Source organism: Ixodes scapularis, unplaced genomic scaffold (genome assembly GCF_016920785.2).
Source record: "Ixodes scapularis isolate PalLabHiFi unplaced genomic scaffold, ASM1692078v2 PGA_scaffold11__112_contigs__length_91849675, whole genome shotgun sequence".
Taxonomy (NCBI): Eukaryota; Metazoa; Arthropoda; class Arachnida; order Ixodida; family Ixodidae; genus Ixodes; species Ixodes scapularis.
Window position 1 is genome coordinate 31196001 of NW_024609837.1, and position 24203 is coordinate 31220203.

The 24203-nt window shown below is 46.0% G+C and overlaps 1 protein-coding gene across 1 annotated transcript in view; it reads left to right on the plus strand.

Moving 5' to 3' along the window:
* Positions 1-284: 284 nt before the first annotated feature.
* The window catches only part of LOC8033237 (uncharacterized family 31 glucosidase C1039.11c), a 30828-nt gene continuing 6909 nt past the window's right edge, over positions 285-24203 (plus strand). Inside the window, exons 1-2 of the mRNA XM_029979914.4 lie at positions 285-701; positions 13015-15359. Coding sequence (XP_029835774.3) covers positions 550-701; positions 13015-15359 — 2497 coding nt within the window. The 5' untranslated portion in view covers positions 285-549. The remainder of the gene's footprint in view (positions 702-13014; positions 15360-24203) is intronic.

Below are 24203 nucleotides of genomic sequence, written 5' to 3' on the forward strand. Positions count from 1 at the left end.
TTCTACGTCATCTACGAGATGCCAAACACAGGATTGGTCACGAGTGCAGCATCAGCGTGCAGCTGGGGCTCTTCTCACCGACTGAACAGAAGTCCCAGCCGAACGCTGGCCTTCGGTAGGTGACGTCAGTAGTCCAACGTAGCGGCCTTCTTATCCAGAAGCTGTTGCACGAGCTTTCCTAAGCCGGGGGCCGCAAGCCGACGTCCGGCGGCCGAGAACACCTACGGCACCCCTTATCACTGTTGTCGCAACGTATCGTTATTATCCCTCGGCCCTTATCGGACAGAACCTCTCCTATTGGCGCTAGAGCGGCCACCGGCGTGCCCCTCCGCCCAGAGGCTAGCCCTATCTCAGGGGAAGGCTTCGTGGATGTTCCTGTCCTTCGAGCCACCCTTGTTGGTCAATCCTCGTCACGCCCTATGCTGTTGGTTACGCGGGGAAAGCCAAAAGAAGATGGCACGGTAGCACATCGGGATTCCTGGTGCGGAAAAACACCATGACACCATAGAAGATCCAAGAATCCTTCGAAGCCCGGCGCCCGGCTCGCAAATGGCCGACAGTGAGCTGCGCAGGCATGTGGCTGTGGTTTCAGGAGTGTTGGTGCTGTGCATGGTGTGTGCGGCGGGTCTGCCGCTCCTCATGCAGTTTTACGTGCTGCCAAACTGGACTAGCTCCGAGCAGCGGTGTGGGAACGAGCTGAGGTGAGCCCGAAGCCCATTTTTTGTATTTTTGTTCGCCCGCAGAAAACTAAAGGCCCTGGAACGCGTCTGCGACATGGTGTGTAGCAGACGCGTTCCACCCTTGCGACACCCCGCCCTTGCGACAAAAGAAGACCCGAAGTGGCAACAAACGACCTCACAGAAGCCACGGGCCGCTCTGTCGTGTTATCGGATTGTCTCGATCCCGGCGGTTTAAGCTATAAAAGTTTCGGTAAGAAAAAAGAATAATAAAAAAGTTCGCGCGATTGCGAGTGTCGCTGTCGTCGCGGGCTCCCAGCTGCTGAAGCAGCCGTGGACTGTCAAGCTGACAGCCCATGACAAAATTACATTACTAATTACTTTCCTCGCAAATACGCAATTGTAATTAAATTACATTATCAATTACCCTCTTCGAAAATACGCAAATATAATTAAATTACAATACAAATTACCCTAGACAAAAATAATTACATCACATTACAATAACTTTTGAAAAGTAATGAAATTGCTTCGAAATTACTTTTAAATTTCTTCAGGCAGTAATTCGTGCCCGTGATAATGGAAGTGTTAAACATAATGTAGCGCTTCTTAAGCTATAGGACTAAGAGAGAGAGCTCACCGGTTTTGCCGTGCATACAACGGTGAAGTTGATCGATTATTGGCTAATGTGATTGTGGTCTCCTGATTTCGGAGAAGTCCTCCACTTTGGTTGGTCCGGCCATGGCAGCTCATTCTTACATTATCGTGTAACGACTGTTGTGAGGTGTGCTGAACTGCCCCATATGTGGCCTTTGGAAAACGGGATCCACCGCTCCCGAATCCATTTCGCACAAGGTTGAGGAAATGTGCAAAAACTTCTATCCTCTAACCCAGACGCAGTCGAATTGTTTTCTCTCAAGAACACACTGGTCGACGTATTCTCGGACAATCTTCTCGAGGAATGTTGTCCCCTAACAACGGGAGAGCGGGAATTGTCGCGCGTAGTTTCGCAGGGGGGACGGATGTTCTTTTGGGAAGAAACGCCACCAGAGAAAGAAATAGGTGGCGGGCGCCTCCAGAAATGCGTCCTTCGCCAACGAATCAGCGGCTATACCTGCGCGTTTGCTTTTCCCTGACTTAACTTCTTAACGTGAGCCTGCTTTGCTCGCTTTTTGTTGTTTTCTACTATATTCCTAAATTCCGTTCACCCCTAAGCTGATAGTGCGTTGGTAGCTACGCGCTCGTCAAACCAGTCAACGGTATTGCTGTCATCACCTGAATTTGCTCTATGCGCGTAGCCTCCACCGCACTGTCATTTTAGGGGTGAATGGAGCACACAAAAATCACTTTTACCTACGACGGACCAGGCAACTTACGAGAAGTTTTGGATCCTTGGCAAGAAATTTAAGATGAACTCCTGACTCCTCGTCAAAGGTTTTAAAATGTGTTGATCTTCGTAGTGACGTGCGCTCCACCACACTGTAGCCTGGAACAGTTCCCGGTTACTTTTCGCCGTGAATCCGTCCTGCCTGGAGTTTCGTGAAGCAAGCATGGCCTTCCAGCTGCGTCTTCACTCGAAAGCTTTTCTTTGTCCGCATTGCCTTTCGACCCCTTCTCTCTGTGTGCTTGTCTCTCTCTCTCTCGACTCCCGCGTCACAGATTTCGTCCTCAGATGGGCCTCGAAAGAAAGTAATTACGAAAGTATTGAGTAATTGTCTCAAAATTACTGCCTGAAAGTAATTCATTACATTACTAAATTACCAGTGTAGAAAAGTAATTCATTACATTACGCATTACAGCAAAAAGTAATTTCATTACAGTAATGGAATTACTGCCATCTCTGCATCACTGCTGCTGTGACACCGCCAGGAATGCCGCCATGAACACTTGCATGACGTCATCAGGCGGGAATCTAGTGACCACTTTTAAGAATGACAAGTGCTGATTGTTGGGCAAGTTGTTCTGGTGCGTTAGAAAACATGATTGCGCTTTGAAGACAGGGACATAGGAGAAGAACAGACACAACAGAGCGTTACTGTAGTGTCTGTTTGCTACTAGCGCTCTGTGGTGTCTGTTCTTCCTATGTCCCTGTCTTCAAAGCGCAATCATGTTTTCTAACTTTTTAGAACGCGGTATAAACACACCAGTCGGAGACGCGTTCCAGGCACCACGTACGACAAAATGAAACTAGTTTTGTTTTTGTATTTTTGGTGACTCCTCGAGCAGTTGTTCACAAACTTGTTCCCAAACTACGTAAATGTATGAGTCTCTTTTTTGTTATTGTTTTGTTTTTTCGTGTTGGGGAGTGGGGGGAGGGGGGGGGGGAGGGGGGGGGGGGCTGCTAATTGGTGTAGCGATCAGACAAGCGTCGTTTGTCGCGTGTGTTTGATAATTCTGTGAGGAACGTCTCAGAGCCCGCAGTCATACTGCGAATACATCGTACAGAAAAATGTCTGCAAACACTGACTGAGTCACTTTTATTTTTTTACTTTGTATGATGGTTTTGTTATATTGGTCATACAAAAGACTGTCTACAAACATGTTCGAAGCATGCATATACGTATATGAAGCAAGCGCGCTTCGGACATGGTCCGCAGAAAAATCCGCCATCGTGTTTGCAGCGAACGCCCTGTGTTTTGCATGACGCGCATAACTAGTGAGCAATGTCCCCTCGGCTTAATTGTTGGCCGCCCAGCCGCTCAAAAACTATATATGGTTACCGAAAGAGACAGCATGTTAGGCAACAGGCATTCATCTTCATCGTAAGCTCGCTTTGACGGGCAATCTCCTCCTTCAGGATAATTTGCTGCATGGGTGGAGCAGGATAGTAGACGGCGGAGCAGTTTAGTTCGCCTTATTAAATGGCGACCCGTGTCCCTCGGCAAAAAGAAGCAGCGCGCCAAGAGTACGTCGATTTCGTACTTTGATGAAACAGAGGTACTTCGGAAAGTGTATACTCCAGTTTACCAATAGAATATATACTGGATGGACGGATGGATGCTAATCAGGCTCTGATGCTAATGGCTGCACCCTCTATAACGAGCGGTAGCTTGCGCCACCTAAGCTAGTAACCAGGAGTATGAGTCATCCCCGAATGTGTACACCATAGTTGCCGAACTTTGACGACGGCAGCCGCAGAGCGTGTTCCTAAAGTCATCACACTGGTCAGTTTTATATGATACAAGAGACACGGTGTTCACCATAGGCATGATGACAGAATAGACCCTTTCCGAAATTCAGTGCCATCTGCATGGCGGCTCAAATAACAGTTTGATTTTTGTCGTACTAACGGCGACAATGAACCTATAGTCTACAGCATTCTTTCGGGCACCGTCACTTTTGCAAGTCGGCGGCGAACGCGAATGTGGACTTCACTATACAGTTCTTTCTCGATCGTTTTCAGGGTCGATGATCACAAAGATGCAATCAGTCAGAACGAACGTTGGTCAGAACGAAACGTTAACCCACATAGACGCCTTGATAAACGCCTCGATAGGCGCTTTGAAGCCGATTGCGTGCTACTGACAGATTGACTAAGCCCGAGTTAGAAATGAACGCCTACACATTGCATTCAATTCCCGGTTCGGATCGTGCTAACGTCTCGGATGTATATGCCTCGAATCATCAGCTTAAGAGCATCTTCCACTTTTTCCCCTCATCAGTCAGCAGTAACCGGTTATTAGTATACGGCGCATATACCATTTTTAAGATGATGACGATGATGAAAGTGGCCAGACTGAATGTCCGAAAGAGTACGTTACCTTCAGACATGTTCCAAGCAAGTTTGCTTTATACATTTGTATGTTTCGAAGATATTTCCAGACTGTTTTTGTATGACCAATGTAACCGTCATACAAAAGACACATGTAACAGACAGTGTCAGTAGACTGTCTTTTGTATGACATATTACCAGCGTGATCGCGGCTTAGGAGTACATACCCTACATTGAAAGCATACCTCCAATAATGAAAATATATGGCAACCCACTGGAAGGTACTAATCTTTTTTTTTTTTTTTTTTTTGCATCAAAGTAACAAATTTGCATATTTTTAATGTACCGTATTTTTCAAATCCGTACCCTGTGCATAATCCGCAAAAGCAATTTTATTTAAAAAAAAATGTTTTCCTTAGGTAGAAGGGAGAAAGGATGAATCATACTTTTGGCTTCCGCCAGTTATACTCGTGCGCGCGCGATGTCGCAAAGGGAACTTCCCGCATTCCCGAACCTTGAGTTTAGACACCTGTCCATCGAACTCTGATGTGCACAATTCAAGTTTTCCATTCGAAAAAAAAAAAAAACGCCCCATTGCCCAGGGATCGGATGTCCAGACCCGTTGCTTACGAGTTTCAAAACCTCTAAGCAAAAGAAACAGACCCCTTTCATAAGTCCATGCAATAAACGCAGGCATCCGCCTTATCTTGGGCATTGTTTCATGCGCGAAACGTGTAATTGACCGAGTTGGGGCGAGCGCTGACGCACAACCCGTGTCGAATAGATTTGCACCCGAGTACGCGCCGAAGGCTGACGCCGTACTCGTATCCAATCCAACGCATGCACAAGGTGCATGCCCAAAATACGGCGGGCTCGGACCGACTGCTGGAGGGGGCACACTCTTGAAAAAGGCGTATTAGAGAGTTTTAGAATAGCGGGCCCTAGAGCTTTGGGTGCCCCAAACAGCTTGGGGCGTCCCAGTGCGCATGCGCAGAACTTCTGAGCATGGGCACTGGGATGCCCCAAGCTGCTTGCGGTACCCAAAGCTCTGGGGCCCCTTATTCTAAAACTCGCTATTAACCTATAGAGGCACTGAAAAACTACGCTTTAGAGTAGCGCCTTTTTGATCGAAAGAACCAATGCTGTCCGTTGTCACCAGTTTTTTTTTTTTTTTTCCCTAACGTGTTTGACGGAAAATGCGAAAAGTTGCCTTTCCGTTGATCCTGTTTGCCAAGACAGTTCACAACGGAGCAGAAGGATACCGCGATGGTCTCCTAACGCCGTACTGCTTAAAAGGTCCCATTTCAGAACCATGACTGTGGCAAACAGATCAAGGGGCTTTAGTTCTGCCCAGCAGGAAAAGACGGGAATTACCGCTGGCGCTGGAGTCCGTACTATCTTTAGCGTAAGAAAATACAGGTCTGTTTCTGGAATAAGGCTGACTGATTTTATTTCTCAATGGATTTGCCACAAAGAAGTGATAGGATGGGACGGATGTGTCCAAGTCAAAATGAGGTTTGCCAAGAAAAAGAAAAAAAAAACAAGCACTTGCGAAACCGAAATTTGAGACGACGACATCGATGGAGGACGTGTCTGACAACGTAAAAATTGCGCTATTTTTTTTTTTTTTTTTTTTTTTTTTGGGGGGGGGGGTAATTTGTGACATACTTTTCCTATTCAGGTATTATCCAAGCAAGGATAAGAAATTGATGTGACACTACGGTACAATATTTAAGCCGCAAGAATCATTTAAGCGATTCGGAAAATGTTTTTTTTTTTTTTTTTTTTTTTTTTTAGGCAAGGTTTATTTTGTAACAGATGTGACCTATCTAGGAACCGATTGTACTAGGGTTGAGAATTAAAATCAAGATTGTTTCGATTTAATTATGGTTGAAATCGTAAATTCAATTATGGTTTAAATCGTGAATTCAATCATTTAAATTTTGATTTTTATCAGACCTGTTTTACTATCGTGATTTAAATCAAACCTTTCCCGCACAAATATTCCTGATTTTTTAATCATTTATTTATTATTTCATTCTTCCTTTCGGTGTGCATTTCTTTGATTTAAATTAAACAATCACCAAGGAATAAGTAATTCTATCGGGCTGAACAGGAGCAAAAGGAGTGCCCTTCTGAGCAATCGGGGGGTCGGGCTTTCTTTCTACCTTACACTACTTTCGTCGGTTCACTAAAACAAATCAGAACGCGAAAGAAATAAGAAACAAGACCTAGAAAAATAAAATCCTTCAGCCTTTCCCCTCTCGTGAAGAAGGAAGACCAGCGGAGCTGTGCTCGATTCACTGTGTGCTTCTTCTTCGTCGTCGTGTGTTTTTCGCGCTGCTTCCTACGATGACTTCCCTCCTACGCGCCCAACTATCCATTCTTCTATTACAGCTGGAAAGGTTGGCGCCAACTACGAGCGACGGCGGAAACCATATTGGTTGTGTGCTTGCCGCCGTCGCTTATAGATAGCGGTAGCTGTCCAGGCAGGTTTGTGTCGACATACCGGACACTATCCTGGGGAACCTAGACCTTAACAGCTCCGCTGTAAAAGAAGTAATGTCCCACTGAAATTTTGTAAACACCGTAGCGCTCTTAGACACTGAGGAGAGGGGAGAATTCGATTGATCTGGCGGAGAAAGAGACATCAGTTCTTGCGAACAGCGGCAGGGCAGGGTTTTTGACTGAGCGGCGCGACGGCGCAGAGTGTTTATGACCATGTCATTCTGAATAATAAACAGTTGAAGTTAGTGCTTTGTTCTGCCCTGACTTCCCCTCTCGTCCGTGTCTAAAAGCGCTACCGTGTTCTCAAATTTTCCGTACCAACTTGCCCAACAAGCAGCAACTGGTCCTATTGAAAGAGTATCAAAATGCGAAAGAGAAAACAAAGAAAGCTTTTTGACGAACTAAAATAAAAAACCACTACTTTTGTGTTAATATGGCGAGTTTACATCAATCAAATGTTGTTAATAAAACTACTTTAAACTAACAGTGATTCCTGTATCCGCTTTATCAGTGATCGGATGAATCGGTAAATTAATCTGTCATACTTAAAAAGCACACTTTGGGATAAAAAAGAAATCACTATATTTGTTCGAGCTAATGATATAAATCAAATTAATCTGAGTTAAATAAAAAGCTGATATCAAATACTAAATCAACTTTATTTTCTTTTTTCAAAAAGAAATCATTATTTCTTTTTACTTTGTTAATTCCATTTTTTTTTTTTTTTTTTTTTTTCCCGTTTAGTGCTAGTAGGTGTTCCGAATGGTTATATTTCAGGGTTTACTTCGTATAAGCATGCTCGATCGGAATCGTTGCTAACTCAGAATATGTCTTCCGACGTGAATATCGGGTGTTTCAGCGGTGGCTTTCCAAAATTCCTAACATTAAAGGCGGGGGCTCAAAATTTTCTTCAGCGTGGCAGAAGATTCCTCCTCTTTTCTTTTTTTCCTCCTCCCCTTTTCTCCTCCATTTTCCTCCTCGCTTTTTACGGCCTTCTCGCACGAGTGCTAATGGGCTTACCGGCCCCCCGACAAAATCTCTGTAACCCTTCAAGGTTCTCTGCTTCAATCCCAAAAACCAGGGATTAGTTAGGCAGGCTGGATATGAGCTCGGAAGGGTTCGGGCTGGCTCGCTTTTCTTCTTTTTGCTCTTTTTCTGCAGTTCTAAAACACTCAGATAGTCAACACCAACTAGCCCAACAACAAGTTCTTTTACATTCAGATACTTTCGCATGCGGCCACACACGGTACACCACCGCATATTTATCTCGAGTGAACGGAACTTGAACATCACAGCAGAAGGAAAAAAGATGGGTATTTTTATCCGAACTTTGAGCTCTACCCAGAGAGTTGAAAATTTGTCGTTCTAAAAACGGCACACTGAAGAGTGATTATATCACTATTGCGTTTTTTTTTTTGTTTTGTTTTTTGTACAAAGTAATAATCATGAGTAATTACAAGTCAAAGATATTGCAGTCAGAGGGACCCAGTCTGACCATTTTTGGGGCATAATATATAGGTTCGTACTACAGGTGTTTTCTAGAGTGACGGCCGCCTCGTTGAAGCTACTAAGAAGAGTAAAAACAAACTTCCATAAAAACTGAAACGGTTTATGGTATATTTCATCTATCTTCAGCCTTTGAAAAAAATTTCTTCGTGGCCAAACGTGCATTTAGTTTCTGTCGACAAATGTAACTGAAAACTTGACACCCGACAAATATCTTGCGTATCAGCAAAGAGAACGGGAAACACGGAGATAGAACCGCAAAATCACAATTTTCTTCGCGTAAAATAGTGCAACTAGCAATATTATGCCACTAGCAATATTATGCCATTTATTAAAAGACAGCAGGTATTACGAAGTTTTCATTCTCTTCTGTTCGCATTTGTTCGCTGATGAAGAAACGGAATGCCCAGATAGCCTCTGCAGCCCTTACATAATTGTTTGGGGCTTTGTCAGGGTGGGCGAAGGCCATCTCCAAAAAAACCCAGGAGTTCGGAAGGTGTACTACCGCAAGTTTTGGGGCTGCTTGGATAATTTAGGCGTCTGGCGTTCCCCGCCTACTTAGAAAAGGAGTGGAACAGCGGTCAGCTCAACGTCGTCACCAAGCGGGAAATCATGCCGAAATGTGTCCTTGAACACGTGCGAGATCTTTACCCGAACCCAGCCGGGATTCGCCACAATTAATCTACGAAAAAAATTACAAAAAGGGGTAGGCTTAAACGATTTGGCAGTTTTTGAATATAGTCATGCGGACTAACTGTCCACAAGTACGGAAAGAAATGCAGTAGAGATGCACAGCTCTATTGTGTTCTTTATGTCCATACTTGTCTTTCGCGCTGTACGCCAATTAAAATGAATTCTGCAATATCTGTAGATTATGCCTGGTTATGTTGTCTTTAAAAGAAAAGTAATCAAGCAAGTTCGGTATCGTGCCACAATTTGTGCATATACAATGTTATGTGGAATTCAAATTCAAAACAGTACTTCCGCGGGAAATAATGCATCCGTCGTTCTTCGTCTTCCTGAAGCTATGAACTATCGATCCCGGCTACAGGACTTTTGGGTCCACAAAATATCACGCTCAGTAGAAAATTCGCCTTTTCTACCAAAAGTACTGAAAATTATTTATTTTTCAAACAGGTCGGGTGGTGATGCGTGTTTGAGTGTAGAACCGTTGACTGGGCACTGGTTTGCGCCAAGAGTGCAGTGCTTCCTTTCATGCTGCCCGCGACGAGTGTTGAAATTTGAATATAGTAGAAATAAAATCAACTGACACCCTTAGAATTATTTTAAACTTGCGCTTTTTTCAGGCATTAAGATTTTTATCACACCTTTTATTCATTGTCGTCTTCGATGAGGGAACAACTTGCCGAGGAGGCCGCGCTGTCCGCGTACGCGCCTTGACAGATAAGGTCGCGAATGCTTTTCACGAATCTTTAAAGACCAAGCATAAAAATGAAAGGCGCAGCCACTTTACGCCAATGAATTAAGCCAACTTTATGTTTTGGGTAGACGTCTTGCGAGAGTTGCAGTATTTTTAATTATGCCTAATAAATTAAATGTTTAGGACTAAGTACCAGACTTTTTTAGATGTATTAAGAACCAAAATGTCAATTGGAAAGTTCTAGAGCTGCTTGAGAAACACCCGAATTAGCTGTTTGCAACGTGATGCGGCTCGCGTGGCTTCCTTCTGACTAGTAATAAAGCTTATGAAACATTACAAAATACCCCGTGATAAAGCGCCCGCCCCATCGTAAACTCAATTTCGAATGTCCCGGGATTTGTTTTCATAGGCCGGAAAAAAAAAAAAAAGAGATGCATGCAAGACGCGTGCCCCACGCTTTATTTATATCAGAAAAGAACTGCCCTCTATTTTATATACAACGTTTATTTATTTTTTTTTTTTTACCTACTAGATATTAGAAAAAAACGTGGAAATTAACGTTTTGTGGATGTGAGCTAAACGGCCAGGCGAAGATTGGGTTCAAGAAAGAACGCAACAAAAACCGACTGATTACCTAACATTTGATAATAAACTTTTCGATTATAAAAGAAAACGGGATAGTTGATTTATAAAGTTGTTGGGCGTAATCGAAAGCCACCAAATTGTCCAGTGAAAATTAGCGCCATTGCGGTTTGTGTAGGTGAGCTATACGGCCAGGCGAGGATTAGATTCAATAACGAACGCAACTAAAACCGACCGATTGCCTAAAATTCGCTAATTAACCTTTTAATTAGAAAAGAAAACGGCATCTTGTATTTAGAAAGTTGTTGGCCATAATCGCAAGCCACCAAACCGTCCATTCTTAAAAAGATGTAACGCGCGTACTTTATTATACGGCGTCCTCCTAATTTGGGCGCGAAAATATAGTTCTGATTTTATGTGGGCTCCATCTCCGCGTGGCACAGCCTAACGCCATGAAGCTAAAGCGACAAATCATGCGCATCGCTGTGACAACGCCACTGTAGAAGGGGCGAGGAGTGCGGTGGCCGAAAAGATTGCGGTAACACGATTCGCGTCCAAATTAGGCTTTTTAGGACGCCGTGAGCCACTTCACGTCCACTACATCTCTTTAAAAATGAATGATTTGGTGTTTTTGATGACTATAGATAAGGCACAAACCGCAATTGCTTAACTCTGACGTCTTTTTTAGAAAAATGTCTAGTCGTTAAAAAAAATCGCCCTGTATAAGCACGATTGTAAGGCAGTTCTTTACGTTCGGCGACATCATTACGGCATGGAAGGAGACGTTGACCACAGATCATACTCTGTGTATGATCTGTGGTCACTGTTTTTTTTCTCGTACGAGAATGAGCAAACATTTGATACCAAATAAAATAGATTTAGCATTCACCAAATTCGGCTTGTTTACTTGATTCAAATCGATATTTGATTTGATTACACTTATTTTGTACCCGCACACGCCTACTTTATTCCCTAATGAGTTACAAGTAATAATTACATTGTTTTTTGTATTTCTTTTGTCGTGCGAGGTCATCACAATTTATTATTAACAATCGGAGCTATGCGATTACGCGGAGGAGGCGCATTTGAAGATATTCAAAATTTTTCTGAATACACAAACAACTTCAAACGTCTTGCTGTTTGGGTCGTTTCCTACACGCAGGACCAATAATAAAGTCAACACCTTATAGAGGAGACTATTTCTATCAACTCAACGCGCAAACACGATGTGAAGCGTGTCTGCGTACGTTGGAAAAGAGATAGTGGCGAGCAAACCATAGCGTCGAATGTCCATGCATCAAAATGTCCGTGCACCGAAATATCCGCTCACCGAAAAGTCCCCCACCGAAAAGTCTTTGCAGCAAAAAGTCCGTACACTGAAATGTCTGTGCACCAAAAAGTCCGCACCGAAATGCCCTACAGCAAAACGCTCTACACCGAAAAGTGCTAGACCCACTGCGGATGGGATCCTCTGTCACCTCTGCCGGTTTACGAACCATGATGATTCAGAACCACTGGTCTATGGAGCGCCATCCCTGATATACAGAAAACGCCGCTCGTACTTCCCGTTGTCGCCATGAATCCGCCTAAACAACGAGAGATGCCAAATCAGATATTTATATTAAAATTGATACTTCAATGACTACTTCTTTGAGCAGAACAAGGTATTTGTGCTCTCACAACAGCAAAGAATCGTCTTCCAAACCAATGCTAAAAAAGAGCCAATGCAACTCGTTGGGAAGAGCAAGTGCCAAGCTCGCTCAAAACAGCTACTCGGTTGGTTCAGCTCCTTGTCGCAGGTGTGCCGGCTGGCTTCTGGATAATCTTTTCAAATCCTCGAAGCTTTCATTTCCTCCACCCCAAACTTGTAAAAACATAACAAAAAAAAAAACAAAAAAAACAAAAAAAAAAAACAGGCAGCTGGGAAAAAAAAAAATCGGAAAATGGCGAGGAGGAAACGAGAGGCTATTTCCTCCTTTCACAGTGGCGAGAAGGAAAGTGAGGGTCGGGTTCCTTCTCTCTGCTTGCGGGCCGGCCTTTAAGGTGGTTGAGAAAAAAAAAAAAACTATTTTCGGGAACGAACTTCCAGCCACGGTCGACATTATAGGATTGCAAAAAAAAGAAACATACTAATTAGCCAAATAGTTAAATAAAATTCACTCATTAACATTTTATATTAGTGAAGATAAGCAAACGGTTTTAATGAGAAACCTGCTGGGCGTCATCAGAAACCGCCTAAATCAGTGAATTTTAGAAAGTCTCGAAGCACGCGTGAAGCACAATAAAGTCACCACTCGTGCAGCAGGCGCAGGGCTGGTTAGGAAAAAACGCGGATGATAAAACCATCCGCGTTATTTTTAATCAGCCATGACACGGGCTCGGCGGCGTAGCATAAATTCGAAGGTGACAGCCTATGCTTAGACAACGTCCGCTATAAAGAATATTGTTCTCGTCCCCCTTTTTCTTTTTTTTTTTTTTTCAGCTTTACCAAAGTCGAACGCTGAATCCTTTACTGAGGCAAACACACGCAACTTGTGTCAATTTGTAAGCTGAGGTACCCATGGCCATGCCACGCTTTGTATTGTTGCAATGTTCTAATGCCAGCTTCAACCATGTATTCTGACATATATAAAAATACCTCTTTCCAGGATAAGCTGTGCGGGTATCATCGTGGCTAGACCGATCACACAAGAGGTCTGTGAAGCCGCCGGCTGCTGCTGGGTGGAAAACAGCACCATCCAGTCATGCTACCACAAATTTCCAGCGGCACTGAAGTACCACTTGGATCATGCTACACAGTCAAAGAATCTCTGGTTAAACCTACGCACCGAAGGTTATGTCAACAGTTCTTTGCTTCGAGGTATTGTTAAAAATCTTGTCGTCAAAACTCAAATGATGTCCAACTATCACGTTCAGGTATGCATTGCCGATGCAAGCGCCAAAAGCCAGAGGACTACGTGCAAACCGCCAGGTGAAGTGAGTGCAAACAAGAGTGCATCTTTAAGCCCAGAGTATTACGTCAAATTTGGTGACTCGACAGACATGCCCGAATACGATGAGCCTTTCTACCTCAAGATTCAACGCAAAAGCTCAAACAACAGGACTCTTTTCAACACAAAGCTGGGAGCCCTGTTAGTCACGGAAGATGTCCTTGAATTGACGACAATCCTACCGTCCCGTAACCTCTACGGGTTGGGGCTAACTTCCTCGACTTCGCTGAGGCACACAATGTCGTCCAAGTGGACCTTGCTCAATCGAATCTCGTTTGGTGATGACGGCAACGGTTGGCCCGGTGTTCATCCTTTCTACCTTTGCGTCGAGAATGATGGCAAAGCGCACGGAGTACTTCTGGACACAAAGAGTATCATCCACGTGGAAACAACCAGATACCCCACGGTCACATTCCGCATCTTGAACACCAGCAGTGTGAGCATACACGTCTTCTTAGGTCCCACGCCTGCAGACGTCATCAAGCAAATGACTGCATTCGTAGGAAGACCAAAGCTTCCACCAATCTGGGCACTGGGCTTTCATGTCTGCAGGTACGACCTAAAGAATGCGTATGAGGTCATCAGTGGACTTCGCGAGAAGGGCGTGCCCCATGAGTCGGACTGCATCAGTTCCAAGTTCACATCCGAAATCCCCTATGTGCTTCCCGTCTCCGATGATGAAAAGCAGTGGAAGAACCTGACTGCCCTCCTTAAGCAGCAGGGACAGAAACTACTCCTTGTTCACACTCCCCATGTGCCCATGAATGAAACTTACAACGATAAACCGTATCACCCGTTTGTCAGTGCCAAACGTGACGGGATACTGATGGGGGATGGTGGGCATAGTGTGCGTGCCGTACCTCTAAGCTCTACAGCGGACCTCAGCTATGGGGTGGTGGACGTCTTCAGCAAACACTACCCAAGCTGGGTCAACGAAAATTACAAGGAGGCCTACGATGAGACCCCCTTCGACGGAATTCTTCTCGACCAAAATACACCAGTGGACATGAGCCGTCCAGAACCCATCAACCAGTACAAAGATCCGCCTCCTTACAAAACGAGGTGCAGCAATAACTCTGTGAATTTCCCGTTTGTGAACTTTGGTCCCGAGCTCCTCTTCAAGAACACCGTGTGCATGGACGTACCGCATCGGGACACTGCGGCACTCCACTACGCCTTACACAACATGTACGGCCTGAAGAACACCCAAGTCGTGACAAAGAGCGTGGCAAATGTCACCAAAAACAAATCCCGCCAAATGTTTTTCGCCAGCATGTCTACACATACCGGAAGTGGAACCTACGGCGGCCATTTCGGAAGCGGCTACAAGGCCACGTGGACCATGCTCCAGACATCTCTGGTACACATGCTGGAAATGTCGCTGTACGGCGTTCCCATGTACGGGTCGGCCGTGTGCGGATCCGAGGGGGACCCCAGCTACGACCTGTGCTCCCGGTGGTACCAGCTTTCAGCGCTGAGCTCGTTCATGTTCACGAGCCGGAGGGCCGGAGAGGCCCCGGTGGATCCTTACTCTTTGACATACATGCGAGATGTGGCGCGACACAACATCCAGATCCGCTACACCCTGCTGGACTACATGTACACGCAACTGATGCTTTTCAGCGCCGACGGAGAGCCCTTCTTGAGACCCGTCTTCTTCGAGTACCCGACCGACAGGACCGCCTGGAAGATCACTCGTCAGTTCTTCCTAGGCTCGGCGCTGATGGCGGCTCCGGTGATGACGGCAGACATGAGTCTGGTCAAGGTTTACTTCCCCAGGGACAGCTTCTACAACTTCTTCACGCGACAGCAGATGTCAGTCGACAAGACGGACAGGTGGCTGGGAGTTCTGGCTTCGGAGTACGAGCCGGCCCTGTTCATCAGGGCCGGTCACATTGTGCCCATGCGGAGACCAAACGTCACGGTGGCCTTGACGCAGAAGAATCCCTTCTCACTAATGGTCGCGACCAAGAAGGCCGACAAGGGAAAATCACTTGCACAAGGTGAGGCCGGTGTGGTGGTGTTCCGTAGACTTACGAAAATAAACGCGGAGTCACACATTTGCGTTCGAGTGTGACCCGGTTATGGTGTACTAGAAGACTGGGCAGTGTAGCGAGCGCCGGCGGAAGGGGGGCTCTTTCAGCGATGACCGGATCGGTGGCCGCGAGAGGGCGCAACGTGTAGTAGGCGTGCTGCCGGAGAGCGGAGCGCAGGCAGCGGTAGCGCTTGGCTGGCTTGGCGTTCCGCACGAGTTCGATTGTTTCGTATTGTTCGGCTAACTCTTTACGGTATTCTTTATTTCTGCTGTTTCACATATTATTTATCGCACTAATTCGTTGCCGAATGCTTTGCCCGAGACGTGCATCTTCGGGCAGGACGCCACAGTACATATCCCGACACTGCTAGCGCGAAGAAGACATTGGCGCTTTCTCGGATTTACTTCGAAAGAGTATTAGTGAGGACGAACTTTTATCACCTGCATTGTAGATCCGAATGAGCTTTTTCCCCAGCAATTAGAACTTTGCTGAGATCCCTTGGTTTCTCATAGAAAAACCGGCGATCGCTTGTTCGCGCTAACAATGTTGCGTTCTGAATAGGCAGGTAATCCACCCCCCAGGGAAACGTTCGGGAAGTCTCTTGAAAGAGACGTCCCAAACGTGTGTAATCCCCTGGATAACGTAGGATGAGCATGCTGATGGCATGATACCTAAGCAAATGTGTGCTTTTGTGACCCTATAATTTCGCTGTCACTGTAGTTGTGATCAATGAATTCCGTGGTTGAAGCGCACTACCCCAATGAATTGTTTCAACGTTCGGGAAAACAAAAAGGGACTTCCAAAACGGATTATATCGTCTACTTCCGTAGGCTGAATGGAGGTGCCACTGTCGACTCTCGCAACTACTTCCACGGGCTTTCGAAGGAATTTCCAGCACTAGCCTTTATCGTGTTTGCTGTTACTACGTAGGGTCTTCAAACAGGACTGTGCGAATAGTTAGAAAAATGTATCCACTCACCAGCTCTGGTAGTAACCACAGTGGATAAATTCTTATTTATCCACTGAGCACCAGCTATATTGATAAGTGTGGGCACCAGGGCACACAGATAAATTTTTAATTATGCACTGGGCGCCAGCGCACAGATGAGATAAATGAGGTGCACCCAAGGATTCCGGACGCGATAGTACTTGCTTTTCCCAAGAGCTCGGGAGAGGGGGGCTCCCGAGCTCCCGCGTAGTCGGCGCCTGTGGCGTTTTGTACCTCTACATTCTTACACGTGAGGTCATGATCTTGATGAGCTTCGACATCTTCAGGATAAATGACTCAGTATCTTCCGCTGGGCCATAAGACCCTTCAATTTTCTTGCGGTAAAAAAAGAGGCCTCTTAGCACCTCCTCATTGAAGAGACGGAGTGCTGGGCCAACCCTCATCTTTTTAAAGCTGGTAGGAAAAAAATATTAATTTGCTGATGTGAGGCCATAACCTTTAACGTCACATTTTCACAGTCACTTCTCCAAGCCTTTCTGATGCAGTCAGCGTGCACAGGACCCTTCGGTGTGTCCAAACCAGTGTCTATAAAACCGATTTAGCAGATACTTTAGAGTGCAAAAAGTCCGGAAAAAAAAATGTAGAGGACGACTGTCATAACTGCCTGCATTACATGAAGCAGAGACTCCTTGTCACTCCTTTTAATATTGAGGGACGACGACTGACGCCGATCGAACTCGAGAGGGGCACGAAAAAGGGAACGGGCTTCTTTGCAGGACCGGTAGCCACTGTTGCAACCCGGCACGGGCCCCAGGAATTGAGGTTAGGGATGGGGGCTCGGGGGGCATTGAGAATATAAGAGTCACTGCGAATTAAAGGGGTGCTTTCGGAAAAACAAGGGGGGAGTACACCCTTTTGGTACACCCCCGTAGAGGGGTGTAGGGAAATCACTGCCCCGACACAAAACACGTCCCGTCTCTCTTGTCCCGCCGTTTTTCCGTCACTGCACGCGTTGTCTACATCCCACTGAACGGCACCGATCACAATCCATTTCACTCACCATTTAAAAAAAAAAAAAAAAAAAAAAACTGCAGCAAAACAAGGCGACGACGCGAACCACGCGATCACAAGCAGCACGACCACACGGCAATCCGAGCGGGAAGGAGCACGCCTGTTACCCGCAGCGCCCCCTGGCGTCCTTGCGCGCTGTCATCGCTGCGCCGACCTCCTCCCTCCGTTCCTTCTCGGCGCGGACGACACACTGCCCAGTTCTAGTACACCATAACCCGGTGTGCGTAGCAGCTACTTTCAATGGATGGATGGATGGATGATGGATGGATGGATGAATCTGACTGAGCCCTTTGGATCGGGCGGTAGCTTACGCCACCTAGCCTATTTGTTTTACCATTTAAGCTTAGAATATTTAAATGTGAAAACTATATTCACTCCGCACTGCAAAGAAAGTGAGGCTATAAAAAAACCCTTGTCATCAGTTAATAAGAAAATACCTAGTTTTCTCTCGCTTTCTGCCACCATTCACTTAATCTTTGCTTGGTAATCTCTACAGTTTTGAAATCCACTCTCCCTTCGCTGTCTCTAAAACCCAATGACTTTATTAAATCTATGTTGTCTTCAGAAGACATAGGGTGAAGCCCTTTACAGTAGAGTATCAAGTGCTCAGCCGTCTCGTCCTCCTCTCCACAAGCAGTGCACACTGTATTCATTTCCTGGTACTTCGCTCTGTATGTTCTGGTTCGCAGAACACCTGTCCTCGTCTCAAACAACAATGAGCTTCCCCTAGAATGGTCATAAATGCTTTCTTTGGCAATAACTGTTTTGTTTAATCTATAGCTTTCCAGAGCCGTCTTTTGGCCGCTTGGCCGGCTTGCTAGAACAGCGTCTCAGCTGAGACTCAGTGAAAGAAAGCACTGCCATAGCCTCCTCTATACTCACAAAGCCTGACAGTTTGATGACGGAGACATAGAGTGCCCGGTCGCACATTTGGAGCGCGAGGATCTGGTAGCACAGAGCATTTCTCGGAGAGTCTGGTATTCAGCCCACAATTTTCGCAGCGGCGAGGACCCGAAACATGGTTTTCAAACCCGACGAGACAAGAAGCGTTAGCTTGAGGGACGCGGGAAGCATGAGCGGACATTCCATCGCTCGGGACAAGTGTGTTTCGGCGTCTCGCCGCAGCGGTGCGCCCGTTACATGCCTCTTGTCTGCCACTGTATACCTTTTGACTATCGGCGGCCGCGTCTTGTGGCGATCTGCGAGGCTTCGTCAGTGGCTATGACACTGCAAAGGCTGCGGCGCGCGAGCGTCTTGCGACGCGGCAAGAGTCCCGCTCAGCTCGTGCACTGGCTTTGGCAGTGCCATAGCCTCCTCTATAGACGCTTTCAGCGCGCGCCAGATTGAGCCGCCATAGCCGACCTTCTCTTGTCTTGCCGAGATGCCGAGGCACTGAAGCGGGCGTGGACGAGTCTCCACAAGGACTTATGCTGGGGAGAAGGACACAGTAACACTCAAAATGACAATAGCCTGTCCAGCTGTGGTATTGATGTAGTGGAGCAAACGGAATAAGAGGGAACAAAAACTGAAGGTCGGTTATGGCGGCATCCATGCACAGCTGCCTGAAAGCGTTTATACTGACAAAGCCTGGCAGATCACCACGAGGCGTGGCTGCCGAAAGTGAAAAGGTAGAGCGGCAGACAAGAGTCATGTGGTCATGTAACGGTAACGGCGCCCCGCTGCGGTGAGGCGCCGAAACAGGCTTGTCCCGAGCGATAAAATGTCCGCTCGTGCTTCTCGCGTTCTTCGGGCTACGCTTATTTTCTCGTCGGGTTTGAAAACCATGTTTCGGGTCCCCACCGCTGCAAAAGCTGTAAGCTGAATGCCAGACTCCCCGAGAAATGCTCTGTGCCACCAGACCCTCTGCTCCAAATCTGCGACCGGGCACTCTATGGCTCCGTCGTCGAACTGCCAGGCTTTGTAAGTATAGAGGAGGCTGTGGCAGTGCTTTCTTTCCCCCAGTCTCAGCTGAGACGCTGTTTCTAGCAAGTCGGCCCTTCTCCTCTCGGCGCCAAGGAACATGGCACCGCCTGAGGCATATATAAGGTGTCCCAAGTCACCTCTCGATCTAAAATGGACCGTAAAATCGACGCCTGCACGTAGCAATCTAAACTTTTTGTCAAAGGTGTATTTCACAGGTCGGTCTTGTAAAATTACAAAGTGTAGCTCCCTTTCTGCAAAGGCTAGGGCCAAAAAACTTGTCACGGTCAAAGGCGGACGGCGACGCAGACGACCGAGTCGAGTTGCGGGATACGTTTGGCGCGCGTATCGATAGATGGCGTTGGGAGCAGTGTCCTACGGTGCAGAATATCTCAGTGAGCATGAAAAGTATATAATAGGTAAGGGCAACAGAAATGCAGCTGTAATGAAAAATAGAGCACTTTGGAATTACAACAGGTATGAGGTGGTGAGAGAGATTTGGAAAGGGGTCATGGTCCCTGGCTTGACTTTTGGAAACGCAGTGCTATGCATGAAATCCGAAGTGCATGCAAGACTAGAAATAAAACAGCGCGGAGTAGGTAAGCTGGCTTTGGGGGCACATTGCAAAACGCCAAACCAGGGAGTATAAGGAGACATGGGATGGGCATCTTTTGAGAGCAGGGAAGCGGTGAGCAAGATAAAATTTGAGGATCGGTTGAGGCAAATGGATGGGGACCAATGGGCACGAAAGGTTTTCAGCTATTTATACATGAGGAGCATAGACAGAAAGTGGAGACAGCGCACTAGGAAATTAAGAGGAAAGTTTTTAGGCTATAGTGGAGATACGGGAGAGCAGGTCTCAGTTAAGAAGTAAGTTAAGGCCACAGAAAGAGATCGGTGGCTAGATGGAATGCAGACAAAGACGGCTCTGGAAAGCTACAGATTTAACAAAACAATTATTGTTAAAGAAAGCATTTATGACAATTCTAGGGGAAGCTCATTGTTGTTTGAGGCGAGGACGGGTGTTCTGCGAACCAGAACATACAGGGCGAGGTACCCGGAAATGGATACAGTGTGCACGGCTGAGCACTTGATAATCTACTGTAAAGGGCTTCACCCTATGCCTACTGAAGAGAACATGGATTTAATAAAGTCATTGGGTTTTAGAGACAGTGAAGGGAGAGTGGATTTCAGGACTGTAGAGATTACCAAGCAAAGATTAAGTGAATGCCCAAGCAGCACACATGGTCCTCCGGATATCCTGAGAATCTCCTGACATTCCAGGGATGTCCTGTGGATGTGTATAGGACATCTGCGCTGCTAGGGTGGCGGCAGAAAGCGAGGGAAAACTACGTATTTTCTTATTAACTGATGGCAAGGGGGTTTTATAGCCCCACTTTCTTTGCAGTGCGGAGTGAATATGGATTTAACATATAAATATTCTAAGCTTAAATGGTAAAACAAAATGGCTAGGTGGCATAAGCTACCGCCCGATCCAAAGGGCTCAGCCGCATTCATCCATCCATCCATCCATACGTAAGGTGTAGACGACCAGCGAAAGAAAGCAGGCGACACGTAGACGAAATCCGCTGGCAGCAAAAGCGCCGTCGTTATGCAAACGTGTTTTGTTTTTTCTAAGTTTCGTCTTTATTGTTCGGATTAATTTTTTAACCAGAGGTACATTCCAAAAATATTATGTTCATTTTAATAAACCACGGTAGTCGCGAGCAGTTTCGATAGGGAGGTAGCGTCATCTATCAATACGAGCGCCAAGCCCGTCCAGCTACTCGACTGTGTCGTCTGCGTCGCCGCCCGCCGTTGATCCTGGCAAGTTTCTTTGCCTTATTCTTTTTAGAGAGAGAGAGAGAGAAAGAGAGCTACGCTTTGTAATTTTACAAGAAAAAATCGACCTGTGAAATACACCTTCGAGGAAAAGTTTAGATTGCTACGTGCAGGCATCAATTTTAACGGTCCATTTTAGATCGAGCCTGGTGACTTGGGACACCCTACACATCGTCGGCAACCGTAACCTCGCGAAACGTGGCCGTCCACATGCTTTCGCATTCACCACTCATAAGAAGTTCTTAGGCGTCCTCGGAATTTTTGTTTTATACGTATGTAAAAAGTCGTATTTTTCGCCTACAATGTACGAAGTAACGAAAGCGGAGCCGTCACGTACCTGAGGACGGAGGTGCGATGTAGGTAATACTCAGCCGTCGTGGTTGGCGTCGCGGATGCCACCAACTCTGCCATCCAGCGATCCGTGAAGTGGGTAAGCGCGGTGGCAGTTTCTAAAACCATCCAACATTAGCGAGTTTTAGTAGACCGTGTTTCCCGCTCCGCTCAGCCCCTCCGCTACCCGGAACTCAACAGCCAAGGCCATCGGCGCGCAGGCGCAGTGGCGGTTTCTTCGTAGCGGAGGGTTAGCGGAGCGGGAAACACGGTCTACTAAAACTCCCTATTACGCGTAACCGGATACTGCCAAAGTGGAATTTCGCATAACGCGAGTAACGTTTGAAAACAAGTCCGTCAAGCGAAGGACACGACGATTCGCCCTTCGTTGCGCAGTTCTTGGCGGGACGCCAGGGGGCCCAGGGCTGCCCTCCTCGCTTGTTCTCGCTCGCTTCGCGCGGCACGACGAACGGAGTCCCGACTTCCCTTTGCTCGCGGAAAGAGGGGAGAGAAAATGGTTTTCCATCTTTTGCACACGCGGCGACGACGACTAACGATGATATGCAACGAGGACACAAATCTCTGCAAAGTGTCGCTCATAAAGCTTTAAAATATAGTATGTTAAACAGTTAAAGCCATGTTCTCGGGAGGAACATTCAGCTATATGTGAACGCCATAGGTGATTTTGTTCCGGGGAGACAAAATTTCGAAGCTCGAGGTGTGGAGATTGCAAAGGTTTCGCTATGATAATTTGCACAGCCGTCATTTTCACACCGAAGAACGCACGCAGTTATATTTTCACAATTTATTTTATAAAAGGTTTAAGACGTGCACACAGAATATTAAAAATTACGCATTCAGAAATCATTTACCAATGAACTCTTTATATAAAACGACGTAAAATATATCAAAATGGCCATATCTAAACGCATTTGACGAGTATATCAAAAATATGATTAGCCATTATTGTAGCTCTGTTATTAAATATTAAACAGAAACACAGTTCATTCCCCTAAGTGTGGCAAAATTGCATGTGGATATTATAAAACACCACTTTTTTTATTTTCTTTGAACTCTCCTTAGCCGAACTCTCCTTAACACGAGGAAGGCAGGGGCAAATCCAAAACCCCATTTTTCTTTTCTTTTTTTTTTTGGGGGGGGGGGGGGGGCGGGGGGGGGTTGGGGGGGGGGGGGCGGAAAATTTGTAAGGATACTATTCTCCCATTCTTTTTTGTGCACCGAGGGGTCAACCAATGGCAAATTGCCCTCCGAAAAGGGAGGAAGGGGGGGGGGGGGGGGGGGGGGCGGCCGCCCCCGTCGCCCCCTTGGATCCGCCACTGGAGGAATGTCTATCGCCGCGAAAAGAATACGAGGGTAGAGTATCTGGAGTGTCGCTCAGAGTCGATATATTGGTGTTAGACATTGTGTGACGACAAGCAAATTAACTTACCCTTTCTAAGTATATACTAGGTACCGTACAATGGAATGCAGATAGAAGTTGATAATCACAAGGGTTTTGTGTTGGGTGTTTCCATGTCAGTTGGTACAATGATGGTCCGGGCCATGCTATGTACATTTCTGTCAAATATATACTATAAGAAAGTCATGTCCTTTGGAGAAGTCTTCAGCTATACAGAGTATTTCACGAAAATCTGGCCAAATCGTTCCTGTGAAAAGTATGCATCGCAGAAAAAAAAAAGGTTGACGCACTCTCAGAAATAGGCGGTGTAGGAATTCGACGTTCGGTTCACTGACGTTTAACTGATGATAACAACTTTTACGAGTGGCTTGATAGCTGTGATAGCATAACTTTATTTCCGTTCCTTTCCCGCTGGCCACTTAGCGGTACATTGCCGTAGGTGCGGCTGCGTGCCTTTATTCAATGTCTTGACGATCCTGGCGCGTAACAAAAATAGGACCTCCAGAGAGATTGAAGGGGCCTTTTTCATTTTATCAAAAGGGCAAGGGGAATGTGTTAGCGCACCGTCGGTGCGCTTGGGGGATGACGAAGTCCTTCTTATCAAGGACAGTTGCAGGCACGTGTGAAAGAGATATGACGTAATAGAAGTCTCGTTTATCGGGTTGTATTTTTGTGTCTTGATTGGTTCTTTCCTCTCCGCTTCTGGTGTTTATTTTCTCGTTCGCTTGAAAATTAAACGTTTAGTTGATAAGGATAAGGATAAAGTTTATTTTCAGAAATAGTCAGCACAGCGCTGACTATTCCCAATAGTCAGCGCTGTGCCCGTGCACTTCTTTTACACGTTCTTTGTCACATTTTTGCGCTGCTTTCACTTTTGAAGATGTCCAACCAATTCGCCCCACTTACCGCCGCGTTATCCTGCAATAGATCTGTTTGAAACTGTAAAATTCAAAAGTGTCCTAAAAAGTCTACAAATCATCCTAGAGCTTCCATTTATGCCTTATTGGCCTCCACGGACCTTCAGTTTACTGACATTATGTTTATTTTCTGATTTCAGTATTCCAATTTGTTTTAATGCTTTTCATAATGTATGAAATTGAAATTTGTAGTAGTAACAAAACTAATTAGGTTGCATCAAAACAAAGTACATATTTGTAGTCAGATTGCAACGGCAGATAAGCCATGTAAATTTCATTTGAATTTAATCAAATTATATAAAAGAAAAAAGCTCTAGAAGCAGTGTTGCCCCTTAAAGAGATACTGTCCAAGTGCAAACCAC